Here is a 17,222-nt window from a genome sequence, read left to right on the forward strand (position 1 = left end):
TGGTCCAAAAATTAAAACCACTTCATTTTCGGCTAAATCTGGCACAGTTAACAAATAAAGTATGCTGAAAATGATGATGGTACAAAAGTTTGGTTTTTGTCACCTAAATGTCATTTCAGGCCAAAATTTATCCAAAAATTAAAACTGCTTTATTTTCGACAAAAATTGACACAGTTAATAAAAAAAGTATGCTGAAAATGATGGTCACATCAAAATTTTGATTTTTGTCAACTAATGCCGTTTAAGACCATAAACGTTTTAATCGCAAGACTTTCAACCATGAATAATAGGCTGTATTTTTTGTTAGCAATTTCTTTTAAAATGTGAGTTTATTATGACACGTTTCGTTTTGTTTGCGTTTGTTCTAAGATATAATGTCACTGATGGGCTTTATCTTCAGAGGTTCATGCCCCAAACCCCTTCAAATGTTTAGCACAATAACACAACGAATTAGCAGGTTTTCATCAAATATTTTGGTAGCGCGCGGAAATTCTTAGAGCCCCCAGGGCTTCTTGTTTTGTTCTTGATCTGGTGGACTTCTGCACCTCTCATGAACCAAAAGTTACGTTACGGACGCAGTTCCCGGGCAAAGAGTCCCCGCGAAAAATTGCAAGTTAGGGAGATGTATATTTTCTTTAATGTTAAATTGCTGCCCGATCCCTTATCTAAAACTGTTGTTACCGATTAAACAATAAAGACTGGTTAGAAGTGATACATTCAGCAAATAAGATGTTTAATATATCGTTTATGTTCTGCGCCAGGGGATATAAAGTTCGTTGTCGCCTTATGGTGTAGGAAATATCGGCATTACGGAGTTTCATACCGCGCAGGTCTGGGCGCTAGCGAAGGGCTTTGTAGGGACAAATTTTTGGCTTGTTTTCATTTGTCTCGATATCCCAAATAACTTCCATAGTCGGTTTTTCACAACTATTCTGGTTAGTGCTGCGGAAAGAGGCAGAGATGCAAAATCCTGCCTGATGTTTCTTCAACTAATTTTTTACGTTAACTGACGTTTTGCTTTTTAATAACGCATTTAAATGGTGTTGCTAACCCTCTTTGTGGTATATTGACATGGGTAAGATATTGGAATCGAAGAAAACTTAAATTACTGACTTTTATAGAGAGGCAAGAGAAGACATATTGTTGATGTTGGTTTTAGTGGTTAGCTTCCTGTTGCAAGCTAGCTACATATACCATACATTTTGTGTTGTGAGGAAGAAAGTAATGGTTAAAAAGGAACACTATTCTATCATTATCAGTGCACTTTGGCAAGAAGAAATAAAATTTACAGCTAGCTATAGAAAGACTTAAGAAAATTTTTTACAGTAAGCTAGCTAGCTAGCTATATATGGATCTGCAAGTTTGACATGGATTAACGTGGAAGAGCATTTAATAAAGGATTTATTTGCAAATTATAGCTAACTAGTTATGTAAAAAAGAGCACAGATGAAATCGATTGAAAATAAAATACACACTTCAATGACATAATCACTGGCTTTGACTTTTCGTTAGAATTTATTGCATATAAATATTACGTAACAAGCTAGGAAGAGATATATAATAAGGGATAATATATATAATAGCATGTTACACTGTATTACTGTGTTCTTAATTTTGGTTAAATGCAAGAATAAATTTAGGCAAGGTCCACTTTTACAATTTTGTGATATCTATAGTAATTTTGGTACATTGACATAAGAAAAAATTGGCAACCGTAAATATTTGACAAAACAGTTAAAGTCACTAAATTTGTTTAAAAAGTTATTTTCCATTAAATTTGTTTATTTTAACCACAGTATAACTTTGTACTTTACAGATTAAAATTATTCCAATGCAAAATTGAGGCGTAGCAATTTTTAAGGCTAAGTTGGTGTTCGAACTGCACTGTTTGATGTTTTTTGAAGTTTCAGTGATATTAGAAATGAGTTTTTATGATCCTATTTTTAGCATCTGGACACTTGCGCAAATTTAAGGATATACAACATCATTTTTTCAAAGGATCAAAGAAGCCTAAAGATCCCCGTGTAATAAAGTGTATGGCTTGGTGTCACAACCAAGCCGACTGCCGGCAGCAGGAAACAAAGTAAATCATCATTGACCAATTCAACAAGGTATAAAAAACAAAGAAAACTTAAAGGCGATATGTATTCTGCAAATCTTGGAACGCTGATTAAATTAATGTATGGCATATATAAAAACGTTCGTTAGTGCAGAAATTACGCTCAAAACTTTTTGCACGAAAATTAACACACTCGAAAATATTTCAATTTACTATATGCTATCCGTAATCTTAGAGGATATCAAGCTACAACCCTAGGCAAAATATTTGTGGAAATGGCCGTTTTTTGGCTGTTTCTCGAAATGGCTAAACAGCATTACTTCACCAGTACTATGCAGCTGGAAGGTTGTAAACGTTTTACTTTGACAGGGGTGTGGAGCCAAGTAACGAACGTCGAAAATGCGCTAGTTGCACTTTTCGCAATGTCTGTCTTATGACATAACTCATTCCACGTCCAGAAAGGCCCAAAATATCGGGAAATTAGGGCGTGCCGACGGCAGCAAAAATTAGCACCGTTTAAGAGTTAGACAAGGACTCTTTACAAATTTAGAGTACCTGTTATTTACATAGAAACGGCTTTCTCAATTGCTTGTAATTACGAACTTCGAAATTTCGTCCTTCTTTCCACTAATTTATGTCTGGGGTTGTAGGATATAATACTTTCGTGCAAAAAAAGTTTCGCAGTACCAAAATCACCGCAAAATTTCAGGTTTGCGTTTAGGTTTTTTTAGAAATTTTTTTTGGCATAAACTTTTGCTTATATGAGGGTTTCGTATATATATTTAGGTTAAAAAAACGATCAAAAAACAGAAAATAATGATGACATCGCAGTTTAAGAATGACGCTTTTACGTATATTATTGACGTGTATAAGTCAGTGTGTTTTTTTTACTTTGCCAAATGTTCAGTTTTAGGACTTTTTTTTGAGACCAAATTTGAAGTAATTCTCGCAAATTTCTGACTTCCATTTTATGGAATTTCTATTCTTTAAATGCTTTTTCCTCCGATATGATAGATTTTAATTGGTGTAATATATGTTCTCAGAATAGTATAAGCTACTAATTCAGTCTATGCTACCGTAAATCTTCTAATAATTATTAGTAGAAAAATAATTTTCAAATACATCGAAAGTTTCCGCTGGAATAAATCTTCCAAAAGTGCTTTTCGACTTGGTTTTCGAGAATTCAGGTATCTAAGATGATTTCTGAGTGGTTTTAAACAATTTTAGCAAACACGTTCTTTAGTTATTAGCTAAATTAAAGAACTAATGTTTTTGGAATATTCATTCCGAACGGACTCCTCAAAATTACGGGAAAATTTCGAGGGTCTTAAAAGACGGCACCTCCCAAAATTTTATTCGGTAAATCCAATTTGTTTTAATTTTTTTCCAAAAAAAGCTGATTTTCAAAATGTTGAACCTGAACATTTGGCAAAGTAAAAAAAAACACTGACATAACAAAAGAGAACAAAAATTGTCTAGTCAACTTTAACGTTTTTAAAAATTTAAATATTTCGCGGAAATAAACTTTCGCGCTTTGATCAACTTTATAGCGTGTTTTGACGGAAGAAACGTTCGCGGAAAACAAGGCTAAATTACTGCGAATGTTTTATACTGTGAACGTTTCTTCCCTTAAAGTAGTCATTTGTCTTGTGCTGGATGGTTGGCTATATATCATCAAACAAGTAGCTTTGTTTTAAAAGAAGTACCCAACATGTTATTCGATCATGCACCGCTGCTGAAAAACGGGTCATCTTGAGTATGTCTAAACTCGTCGCTAGTCAGTAATAGTTGCTATTGTTTTGGCAGACTAATTTTCCTATTGGGTTTGTGCTTTTCCCAATCTTAAGCGTAATGGAATTTCATACTACAGTATAAGTTGTCTGTAAGAAGTCATTTGTCTTGTGTTGAATGTCAAGGTTGGCTTTATAAAATCCGACAAATCGCTACTTTTTAAAAGAATATTTGAAAGAATTATTAACATAATAAAGGCCCGCGTGTGAAGTGACTTTATGCTACCGAACAAAAACACCCAGTCTCGATGATGTTTTGAGTCGCTATTACTTGAAGTGGCAGAGTTAATTGCTCTTATGATATTAAAAGCGATATCTCTATAACATTAACCAACGAAACATGAAACATTATTATTATTATTATCCACAGCCGTAAAAAGTACTTTAATCAATTTCTCGTTTTGTTAAAGTTTGCATTTTCCCTATACTTTTGCATAGATTTCACAGACAGATTTCAAAACTTACGGTGCAAAATATGCTAACTACCTCAAATTTGTACATAAAGTCCTGTTCACATTTTTCAAATAAAATGTATGCTCACTTTATCGGAGGTAATATCAACCTCAAAATATGTTGTGGTTATTTGTAAAAAAATCAAGAAAAGAGAGAAGAACAAATCAAATCAAAAAACCGATTTCTAATTTAGATATCAATGATAAAGGTCTCATTTGAACTTGCGTATCTTACCAAAACGTAAATTTATATTCTCAAAACTTAAAATTCACACTCTTAAATAATAAAGACCTACTTGAAAATGCCCATACAAGTGGACAGTAACCTGTTTCAGATGCCACGAAAAATTTCCAATTATCTGGCGTTTCTTCCAAGTGCTGGGCTCTCCTGCATAGGGTATTGACATATTTACGAAATATGAGACCGATGTGTAAGTTAAGAAGGTATCAAAAGGGGACTGCTCAAAAATTTGGTAAGCAATCATCACGTGCCCGTTTATCGTTCAAATTTTCCAATTTAGACAAGATTTGATTTATAATACAAATCAATTAGCTCAGTGCCCCTTTAGAAATTAGGATAAGTTCACCAAACAACACATTTTCATACCAGAGATGTACGCTACTATATCTTTATCATCACGTGGTAGCCCGTCGATAAGCAGTTCCACATGATGGTAAAGATACAGTTGCGTGCATCTCTGGTATGAGAAATGTGTTTTTTGTGGTGGTATATAGCTAACTTAGACAGTGTGATGAGTGAACCTTCCATAATTCTAAATGGTGCTAAGCCAATTCGTTTTTATTAGTTTCGACCCGTGTAGAGATTTTATAATTTGAGTTGTAAACTATTATACCTATAAGCGGTTAGTTAAGGTGATCTGCCTATCGACGGAGATCACAGGTTAAAAAATAGTTCCAAATAAAATTATGATAAATATATAATACACATTAAAAAAATATTATAAAATTTTAGACTAAGAAGAGACAATGGCACATGGTGATTAGAGAACGCTGGTAGTGGCTGAAGAAGGCTAAAAACACAATAAAGAATTGGACTCCAAAATACATAGGTTACGAGTTTAATGTTATATCATATCTTGAACAAACTGTTTTCTTTCAGAAAGATAGTCATGAATTATCAATAAGTTTTTTTTTTGTGAAATTCATTTGATATAATTTGAGAAGTAAAGATTCAAAATATCAAATGCTTTCAAGTAGTCAATTAAAACAGCCAGGGTTACCTTTATTCATAGCTTTGCCATTTTGTCAAGTTTCTCTCACTGTAACCTGGTTGTGTTCCATTTACTAAAGACTGTTTATCTATATAGTCACAAGGCTGTTCAATATGACACGTTCGTATACCTTTTACAGTAACGCAGAAATTGGTCTATAATATGCAATTGTGTAAGATTTTATCATGGATTATATGTACAAGTGGTGATGTGACAAAATCGCCAACTGGTGTTAGATATTTGACTGGGATGCTATCCCAGCCGGCACAAAGAGCTCTAAAAGACGTCTTTTAGACATCTTCCGCATTTCTAAAAGACGTCTTTTTAGCGCTGATTTGTCCGTCTATTATGCATCTTTTTTAAGCGTCTAAAAGAGGTCTTTTCAAAGATGCATTTCAAAAGATCTCTTTTAGACATTTTTTAAACGTCTTTCCAAAAACATCTTTTAGACCTTTTACAGATGTAGAAGCGACTAAAATGCATCTTTAATGCAACTTTTTAAATGCATCTTTAGAAAGACATCTTTTATTTTAGACGTCTTCCTTTTTTTTAATTATTTTTATTGTTTTGTGTTTTTTTATTAAACTTTTTAGAAAAAATAAGCATTTTATAATATTTAAGACGTTCACATACGTTAACGTTGAAACATCATCATCATCATTCTCGGCTTAACGTCCGTTTTCCATGCTAGCATGGGTTGGACGGGGTATATTAATGACCCTCTTCCAATCTGATCTAGACTGTGTTAGATCTAAACTCAACTTCCTCTCTATCAAGTCTGTCCTTATAACCTCCTGCCAAGTCCTTCTTGGTCTGCCTCTGGGCTTTTCCCCAGGAACTATCAAGTCTCTACACTTTCTTACCCAATTATCCTCCTCCATTCTTTCCAAGTGCCCCAGCCAATTCAATCTTCTTATCTGGATAACATCTTTAATTCTACGGAGACTTAGCCTGCTTCTTAGCTCATCTGAACTCTTTCTGTCTCTCAGACTGGCATTACACATCCACCTAACCATTCTCATATCATTCCTTTCTAAACGGTCAAGATCTTCCTGCTTCACTGCCCATGTCTCACTACCGTACAACATAACACTTCTTACACAGGCCTCATACAACCTACCTTTTACCTCAATTGACAGGACTCTGCTAGTCAATAAAGGAAGTAACTCTCTAAACCTTTTCCAAGCAGAACCTATCCTGCAAGTAACACTTCTTCCAACACCCCCTTCACTGCCCAACATATCACCTAAGTAACAGAAGTTCTTAACTATCTCTAACGAGCCACTGTTGTACATCATTAAAGCTGGAAATACTTCATTCTCTATAATCTCACCTTTGCAACGCTTGCATACAAACTGTATGTCAGCTCTTAACCTTCCACTAATACTACTGCACTCCTTATGTACCCAATGCTTGCAAGTCTGACAAAAAATTGAGTTACTACCAACCCCTTTCCTGCAAACTCCACAAGGCCACTTTCCAACTACAAGGTCACACTTGGCTGCAATGCTACTTATCATGACTTTAGACTTTGCTGTGTTTACCTTCAGCCCTTTCTTTTCTAGTCCTTTCTTCCACTTCTCAAACTTTTCAACTAATTCTTCCATCGACTCTGCTATGAGAACCAAATCATCTGCATACAATAACTCCCTTGGACAACCTGTTCTGAACTCCATCGACAGCGCTTCTAAGACTAGAATAAACAACAAAGGACTAAGTACAGAACCCTGATGTACACCAATATTTACACTAAATTCATCACTAAGTGAATCGTTAATCCTGACACGACTTCTAGCATTGCTGCACATAGACTGAACCATCGTAACTAGCCACTCATCCACACCTAATTTTCTCATAGCCCACCAAATAACTTTACGTGGCACTCTATCAAAAGCTTTCTCTAAATCTACAAAGGCAAAATAGAGATTCTTTCTCTTTCCTAAATACTTTTCCTGAAGCTGTCTGAGTAAAAATATTGCATCTGTGGTGCCACGCCCTGGAACAAAACCAAATTGCATCTTATCTATATCAATTTTTTCTCTAAGTAACTTATCAATCACTCTTTCAATAACTTTCATTACTTGATCAACCAACTTCAAACCTCTATAGTTACCCCTTTCTAATGCATCACCCTTAGCTAGTATAGTACACCCGCATGAGTACGGTTTAGGTTTTTCAACGGTCAAACCCCTATTAAAAAACGTTGCTTAAAAAACTCCACAAGGCCACTTTCCAACTACAAGGTCACACTTGGCTGCAATGCTACTTATCATGACTTTAGACTTTGCTGTGTTTACCTTCAGCCCTTTCTTTTCTAGTCCTTTCTTCCACTTCTCAAACTTTTCAACTAATTCTTCCATCGACTCTGCTATGAGAACCAAATCATCTGCATACAATAACTCCCTTGGACAACCTGTTCTGAACTCCATCGACAGCGCTTCTAAGACTAGAATAAACAACAAAGGACTAAGTACAGAACCCTGATGTACACCAATATTTACACTAAATTCATCACTAAGTGAATCGTTAATCCTGACACGACTTCTAGCATTGCTGCACATAGACTAAACCATCGTAACTAGCCACTCATCCACACCTAATTTTCTCATAGCCCACCAAATAACTTTACGTGGCACTCTATCAAAAGCTTTCTCTAAATCTACAAAGGCAAAATAGAGATTCTTTCTCTTTCCTAAATACTTTTCCTGAAGCTGTCTGAGTAAAAATATTGCATCTGTGGTGCCACGCCCTGGAACAAAACCAAATTGCATCTTATCTATATCAATTTTTTCTCTAAGTAACTTATCAATCACTCTTTCAATAACTTTCATTACTTGATCAACCAACTTCAAACCTCTATAGTTACCCCTTTCTAATGCATCACCCTTAGCTAGTATAGTACACCCGCATGAGTACGGTTTAGGTTTTTCAACGGTCAAACCCCTATTAAAAAACGTTGCTTTTAGACCCCCTAAAAAAGCTGTGACGTCACAAATTTCATCATGCCTCAAGTGAGTAAACAAAGTCACGTGACATCATGACGGCACTCGACAAAACTGCTGACATCAACAAACGCGCAAATCTGTTTGAATAGAAAGGGAAATTCCCTACTCAAGTTGCGACCGTTGTTAGTTGAAGTCTGAATGTACTTATAAAAAAGAGAAATGAGTTGGTTCAAGAATGCAATCATGGAACTTCCAGCTGAAAATGGTCACATTGAGATTGTTAAGATGTTCAGAGAGTGGGGTGTGATAGACTTTAATGGGGCCATGAAAATTGCAGCTGAAAATGGTCACATCGAGATTGTTAAACTGTGCAAAGAATGGGGTGCGACAGACTTTGATAGGCCCATGAAACGTGCAGCTGAAAACGGTCACATAGAGATTGTTAAGCTGTGCAAAGAGTGGGGTGAGACAGAATTTGATTTGCTGATGGCACTTGCAGCTCTCAATGGTCACATCGAGATTGTTAAGCTGTGCAAAGAGTGGGGTGCGACAGACTTTAATTGGGCTCTACGAAATGCAGCTGAAAATGGTCACATCGAGATGGTTAAGATGTTCAAAGAGTGGGGTGCGACAGACTTTAATTGGGCTCTACGAAATGCAGCTCTCAATGGTCAGATAGAGATTGTTAAACTGTGCAAAGAGTGGGGTGCGACAGACTTTAATGGGGCCATTCTTAATGCAGCTGAAAATGGTCACATCGAGATTGTTAAACTGTGCAAAGAATGGGGTGCGACAGAGTTTAATGGGGCTCTAGAAATTACAGCTGAAAATGGTCAGATAGAGATTGTTAAACTGTGCAAAGAGTGGGGTGCGACAGACTTTAATTGGGCTCTACGAAATGCAGCTGAAAATGGTCACATCGAGATTGTTAAGCTGTGCAAAGAGTGGGGTGCGACGAACTTTAATGGGGCCATGGGACTTGCAGCTTTCAATGGTCACATCGAGATTGTTAAGCTGTGCAAAGAGTGGGGTGCGACGAACTTTAATTGGGCCATGAAACTTGCAGCTTTCAATGGTCACATCGAGATTGTTAAGCTGTGCAAAGAGTGGGGTGCGACGAACTTTAATTGGGCCATGAAACTTGCAGCTTTCAATGGTCACATCGAGATTGTTGTATTGCTGCGTGGTTTTGATGTCATTCATGATGAATTGCTGCGACATCATCACAAGCGCAATTTTTATGTAAAAATATGGAATGAGGTACTAGCAGTGGCGTGGCATCCGGATCGATTTTGGAATTGGTGTGTAGATGAGGAAGAAAAGCGCGAGATCTCTAAATTATGGTAATGTCCAGTATTTTGATCCTGGTTGAGGTTTAAAAAATCTATAATAAAGAGATGCCTTTCCTATCTGCAGAACAATTTGATGCCTTGAAATCAGAACACGAGAGCATTATGAAGTGGCGTGATGTTCCCACTGGAATCATATTCAAAATTGAGTATGTTGAAGAGATCAAGACCAAAAAAGGTGATGCAACTGTCATCACATTGATCGATTGCGATGGTGAACGATTTCGAGCATGGGCAACGAGTTTACTGAGAGAAGCTTTGATAGGTCGAACAGGTCAGATGTTCATCAAATCACTGGGAAAGAAACAATCTACGAAGAATCCTGGTCAATTTTACTATGATTACGACCTTGTGGAAGTGGAGGACTAAAAAGACAAAAAAAGTAATCTTTTGTGACTAGAGACAGTCACAAAAATAACGAAAGCCTGGCGCAGTTCACATAAACAAATGGACAAACTGCGACAAGAAGCTAAAGCCTTAGGTCTCAAAGGGTACTCTACGTTGAAGCGAATAGACCTTGTTGAAGCCATATACAAAGTCAAGTATAAGGATGCGTCGACACAAACGGGCGGACCGTACTGCGAGCCTTGTGTTAAAATTGCATGGCAGAAAAATCTACCTCAATATTTGAGGGATCTCGCTCAGCGACGTGTCGTACATGATGGCGACTTGCTCATAGATCCAGATACGGGAGAAGTGATCGAAATTGTCTAGCATGTTGACCAACATATTAGACTCTGTAGGCGGGTGGGGACTCTAAGTAGCGCTGGCATACTGCACAGATTGCAGTTTTTTAAAAATTTCATCTTTAGCTTCTTGCCTGCCTTGTGCTAGCAACTCTGCGCGTTCATTATCGTTGATGGATTTCACAGCTTTTTTCGTTCGTTGTCGAATCTGCTCCTTGAGCACCATATAGCGCTGTTTTTCCTGCATGATCCATGTAAACTCATCGTCTGAAATTATACCATCTTGGATCGCTCTGGAAATCTTATCGTATACAGTGTCTAGTTTTGATTCAGCTAGGAGTTTGATGCACTCATGTTTGTGCACCTTATACTGTATCCGTTTGGAAGCATTCTTCAAACCTACTTGGCCTATGCCCACTGCAAGAGCCGCAGCTTCAAGACCGGTAATACCTGCTGCGGAGGTGATGACTGTAACAGCAATCATGCCATGATCAGCATAGCGAAGCCCCATCCCCCAAAGCTTAAACTTTTTGTATAGTTTTTTTCTCTCCTTGATCTCAGCACGCAGGTACTGCTCGATTTCTTCGATCTTCTTGAGCCTGTAGACCTGACTTTCTTGCTCCTGCGGAGACGCCAGGCGATCAGGCTCATACTAAGGCGCACTTGGCGGCAAAGTTGGGTAAAGCTTATCAGCCATTTATTCTATGAGTAAGTGCATCGTAATTCCGACGAACGAAACATTTTTTTTCATGATGATACTCGTCCGTCAGCATGAACTCCAGTCTGTCTGTTGAGCCTTTCAAAGGAAGGTAGATTGGAGTGTCAAAACTCCATGTAAGCATGTCTCCCCATGCGTTTAACTCTTTGGTGGGAAGCAAAGGAAGAATTTTTGATTTCTTCCCATCGAGTAGGCAATCGTCTTCATCCAGCTGGGGGCAAACGAGTCTTAATCTTTGGTACACGTCAGTTTTGTAGTAGCTGTCATAGTCGCCTTTGGTAAAATACTTTTTTGCAGGGTCGTAGGGTAGCCCCATAAGCTCCTGCAGTTGTCTATTGATTACCACAGTATACCCGTCACTAACCCTAAGCCTACAGAGTCCATTTTTCAGGAGAAACAGCTTAATCTTGTCCCCTGCCTGACTGTTGACGATGGTTGCCAAATCCTCTATCCTGTATAGACCGTTCATAATTTCAATTCTAGTTTCTGACTGATCAGGCCCTGTCCTACGAATGACAAAATCATTGTCGCTGTAAAGGTTCAGCCATACGGGCCTGATACTTATTGATTTCAGGGCAATTCTCGTGTCCTGCCCTAGGTAATCTTCAAAAATCGTAGGCTTCTCTATATCCGTGACATACAGCTGTCTCATGTTTCTTTAAAGAAACATGAACATTTATAGCTATAACCACAAGGCAAAATACAAGTCCAATAGAGGCGAATGGCCTCTCGGTGTAATTAATCTAGAACATCAAGACCTCTACGTTTCTACAGAATCGCACATTCCCGTAACCTTCTCGATGTTCACGAAATACCCCATAAAAGTCCCCACTAACCTGTTGAACGACCCCGTAAGTGTAAATTGGACCGGTCAAGCCCTTGGCTACTGGAATATACAAGTTAATTTCGCTTGTCATTGCGCTAGCACCGCCTTGGGTATATCCGCCAAACACTTGAATGGCTCCGTGCCTCTCATCAACAGTATCTTTAAATTCCACGTCTATTACCACATGCGGCGTATCCTAGCGAGAATGAAGGTACCCATGCCATACGATGACGGCTTTTCCCAATACGAGAACCCCTACTCTACATCTGGATATGCCCAGATTTGTCGTGAATATGGTGCCGACCCCAATGCCCAATACAAGTTTAAAGCTCTCATGTCCTCGCTCACAAATGGTAGATGGTGGCCGCAAGTAGATGGTGATTGGGCCAAGTTTATCATGCCTACGAGCCAAGGCCTGACATCGGAAGGTCTGTCGAAGCTTAGCGAGAGTATTCGTGTTTACGTGATTTTACTACTAGGATCCCAAGCTGATGCCAAGGCATCCCTTATAGGTTCGGATGCTGACAATTTTACAGCGAGACAGATACTACTACAGAAATTCGAAGCCATGGTACAACGTAAGGAGAACGTAGGCCACGATATCACCGAGTTTCAAAAGGTGCTTCAATATGCCAGGACCCCAGTGAATTTTGCCGTGATGCACCACGTGTACATGCTACCATCCGATATGAACCTGCGTATTGGTAAAATTGTGGGGTATAACAACAACATCTTGATCGCGCCGGCGAGTGCGATGATTGGCATAAGGCTAGACCTAAACAACAAACCCATTACCACACAGCCTCGGGGTTTAAAACGAGTCAGGTCACCACCTGGGCTATCGAAGGGGGGTGGCTTAAAACCGGGGTCTGAAAAGATACCTCAGTCAGGTCTAGAAAAACCGGGGTCTGAAAAGATACCTCAGTCAGGTCTAGGAGATGGAAACCCTCACGAGGACACCAAGGCCACCTTGGTTACTGCGGGAGTAGGTCTCATCTTAGCATATCTATGGCTTAAATAAAGGTGCTCATGCTGAGCCGCATGGCGATCTAATATGTTTTTTTTTGTCAACATACTAGATCATCTACGACTTCTTGCCCCTCTTTCCAGCGTAGGCCACAACAAGAGCAGCAGCGGCAGCGATCACCATGTATAGATGCTTGGCTACATATTCGACAACTTTTGCTGCTACTCTAAAAAAGAACGAGACAACCGTGCCAATAATCCCTGGTAGCGCCGCACCTGCCTTACCTGCCAGGTATTTCAAAAATTTTCCAAGCCTTTCCAGCTGTTTTTGTATGAAACCCTTCCCTGCGGCACTTCCTCCAGCTGCAGCACCCGCTCCTCCACCACCTGTAACTGCGAGTACGATGGTGGAAATCAGTAGACCAACAGCCGCCACGATGCTAGCTATAGTAACCCCCTGCTCCTTGAACAAGATTCTAAGCTTTTCAGCTAGAGATTTATCGTCTTCTGTGATTTTCATCAGCGTCTCCTTAATTGCTTTCAGTTGGCTCTGAGTGTCAGATGATAGTAAACCGTGTGCTTCTCGTACTGCCTCCTTTTGATCTTGGAGTCGTTCTAGCTCTTCACTGGCCCTCGCGATATCCTCGTTCCAGATAGCTAGCTGCTCCTCGGATGCCCCAGGTGTAGCCTTCTTCGTCTCAAGCCTTTTCACCTTGGCTTCTGCTTTAGCGATCTCGCTGTCGTAGAAGATCATCTTGTTTTTCAGGTGCTTCAGGTTACCCTTTAGCGTTTGAAGCTCGAGGTTGAGCCCTCTTCTTTCACGCTCTGTGAAGCTGGCGCCAAAAGGAGTCTCTTGCTCTTGCTGAGCCGGTAGGCGATCGATCAGGCTCTCCGTTTCATCAAGGATGTTCTCGAGCAGCGGCATCATTTCGATATCATCGGCCTTCTCTTGCTCCTGCTGAGCCGCTAGGCGATCAACATGAACAATCTCGTTAAGGAGTTTCTGAGCCATCGCTTTACTACCTTTGTTTGGTGTAGTATAGTCGGTAAACCCCATGGTTCGCAAGCGATTTGTACCTAACCTCCTCCGTATCTCGGCAACGCTCCTTAATTCACCATGCCTTTTCGTGATCTCTATGCCATCGAAAAGAAGCTGGTTTCCCCGTGCCTCAAACTCGTTGTAATATCTCGCAATTGGCTGCCCCAGCTCCTCACCAAGGTGTTCGTAAAGATCGTCGACTTTTGATTTTAGTAGCTCTTCCCTCTGCCTTGTCGTGGTGTCTCGTGCTGAGCCGGATTGACCCTGATCTTGCTCCAGATGCTCTTGCAGAGCCGCCAGGCGATCTGGCGCTAGCGCGCTAGGGTTCTCCGTAGCAAGGTTGTCACGATAAAAAAGGCTGATACCAGCTACAATTTACAAATTGATACTCCAGCAAAAAGTTTAAAAGGCGTCTTATTATTGTTCGTAGATCCGGGGAAAGTGAAGGCTTACTCGGGTGCTAACGAGGTCTTCTATAACCCAAAGATCGAAAAAATCTCGATCACTGTCGAGGGTCAGCCTAATGAGCTCTACACGCACGCGATGCTCCCGAAAGATCACCTCGAGCAGATTGTAAACTTATTCGGTAGCCACGATTCAAAGGTGACAATTGGGCAGTTCTTCACAGAAAGATACGCCTTGTTTGTTGATTTCCGAGCATCACCTGATCATAGTCTACACGGTTCCGGATGGCCATTACAGAGATTGTCAGACGGTATAACCTTGCATATGACAAAGAAAGCAGACGGAACAACCGGGGATATTAAATGCTACGTTTTCCTACTTCAGGACGCTCAGCTGAACATCTTAGATGGTAGATTTCACTCTGTGGAATATTAAAATAAAGATGGCAAGCATATTAGTACTCGCGGGTGGGGCTATAATCAACGCTCTAGCATTCTCGGGGAGTAACTATCTGTTCAGTAAGCTGTCAGGCCATGGTGAGGCCGAGCGTAAAAAGCATAATAAAGCAATTGAACAACTTCAAGCAGCTCAGCAACAGTGGGTAAGAGATCGACAGGCAAAGATCGATTGGTATAACCATCAACGAGAGCTGAAAAGGCAAGCTGGGGAGAGCTTGAAGGAGCTCGATGAAGGTATGAGGGAGTACTATATCGCAACGATCGAGAAGGCTCCTAAGTTATCCGACTTCTACACGCCCAGCAAACAGCAACAAGACGGTGAGCTAACGTTCATCGTTGGATCCTTAGCCCTCCTTGGTTTTGCAGTGTACAAATGGGCGTAAAATGTTTTCGACATGTAATAAACATGTCGAAACATATCATTATTCCAGAAGAAGCGAAAAAATTAAGCAGTATTTACTATACCCCTGAAAATTTATGGACTGGTCGGAAGGCTGTTAAATTGCTCGCTGAGCACAGTGGACTACCTAAAAAGAAAGTCGTACACTGGCTATCTCGTCAGTTGCTCTGGCTTAGACATATTCGAGGACCTAAAAGGATTGATTACCCGCATTTTACAATCACAAGGCCTAATGAAATGCACCAATTTGATTTGCTCTACATGCCTCATGATCGCCTGTATGGCTCGAAATACAAATATATCCTCACAGGGATCGATGTAGCCTCGCGCTACAAGGTAGCTAGACCATTGAGAACGAAGAAAGCCAGCGAAGTCGCTGACATGATCAAGGACATTTACGCGAAGCCCGGAGGCAAAGCAGGACCTTTACGCTATCCGAAGATCTTCCAGTGCGACAACGGTAGTGAGTTCAAGTCAGATGTGACAAAACTGCTAGAGGGCAATGGGGTCGAGATTAAGCGCGCAACCACCAAATATCATCATACGTTTACAGCCTTTGTCGAGTCCTATAACAAGGTGCTTGCGGAGAGACTGTTCAAGTCCCAGGACGCGCAAGAGTTGGTCACTGATGAGACTAGTACCACATGGGTCCAGCACTTGTACACCATCGTGAAAAGCATGAACAATACCAAGACAGAAATGATCGGTATGAAACCCAACAGGGCAATCAAGCTAGATGAAGTACCGCTTACGAAAGGCGATCGCCTGGAGCAAGAAAAGCCTCTACCTGAGGACGGTCTTTACTTGTACCTGCTACAACCTGGAGAAGAGCACGGTGATGCGAGAAGACGTGCTACTGACGCCTGGTGGAGCAAAAAGACGTATAGACTCGACCGCATCGAGCAGCAACCAAACAACCGTGTGCTATATTACTTGCAAGACGGGCCAGAGCGGAGCTTTGTTTCAGAAGAACTCATGGAAATTCCAGAGGATGTACAAGTACCTCCGGAGCATGTCGAAGAGTGGTAAATTTCTCGAGTCAGATTTGAGTACACCTTACAATTCCAGCAAGCTTGCGGACCTCTCGAGGTAAAACCTCTTCAACAACCCAATCCAAAAATGGTTTTGCCTTGGGTTTCTTACACCTTAAAAGGAAGCAATAGAGACCGGGTTCTGTCAGTAACATCGTGTTTGGCTGGGTGTGGACAGATCTGTCCACACCTTGTCAAGGAGTGGTAAGCTGACGATATTTTTGTAGCCTCGTGAAGCTACAAAAAAGTTGAGTCTCGCTAGTCTTCGAGCGCAGGCACTCCCAGGTCATACAAATCGTCGCGAGTAAGATCGATGAGTCGAAAGTGGCATTGATACCGTTCTACGTGTCCTTCCTCTTCGAATCGATTGAACGCGTGCATCCCGTTGGGATTATCGATGACCACAATCTCTTCACAGTTTGGATAGTTGTCCCTAAGCCATCTCCTTTTGGTGGAGATTTTCCGTCTTTGAACACGTGCACAGTAGTAGGGAAGATGATGGCACTGATCAGCGTCTGGTGTAGTATGCTTGCGGTAAATCATGATCGCGTTGTCTTTTCGAGGATCTTGCGCACGTGGAACATGTCGCTGTCGTAGCCCTGTGATTTCTTGCGCTTGTACCGCAAGTTGTCTATCTTTTTCTTCGATGGTTGCGGCAAGCTTTCGCATTTCTTTGGGTAGCACCTCTTCAACAACCCATTCCAAAAATGGTTCTGCCTTGGATTTCTTACACCTTAAAAGGAAGCAATAGAGACCGGGTTCTGTCAGTAACATCGTGTTTGGCTGGGTGTGGACAGATCTGTCCACACCTTGTCAAGGAGTGGTAAGCTGACGATATTTTTGTAGCCTCGTGAAGCTACAAAAAA

General features: G+C 40.4%; 1 protein-coding gene across 1 annotated transcript; it reads left to right on the forward strand.

The window, feature by feature from the left end:
* Window positions 1–8,883: 8,883 nt before the first annotated feature.
* On the forward strand, window positions 8,884–9,898 carry LOC130612268 (ankyrin repeat domain-containing protein 50-like). Its single transcript, XM_057433574.1, has 2 exons — window positions 8,884–9,292; window positions 9,374–9,898. The coding sequence occupies exons 1-2, from the start codon at window positions 8,884–8,886 to the stop codon at window positions 9,823–9,825; spliced, it is 861 nt and encodes a 286-aa protein (XP_057289557.1). The 3' UTR covers window positions 9,826–9,898.
* Window positions 9,899–17,222: the final 7,324 nt, after the last annotated feature.

The sequence above is a fragment of the Hydractinia symbiolongicarpus genome, chromosome 10, assembly GCF_029227915.1.
Source record: "Hydractinia symbiolongicarpus strain clone_291-10 chromosome 10, HSymV2.1, whole genome shotgun sequence".
NCBI lineage: Eukaryota > Metazoa > Cnidaria > Hydrozoa > Anthoathecata > Hydractiniidae > Hydractinia > Hydractinia symbiolongicarpus.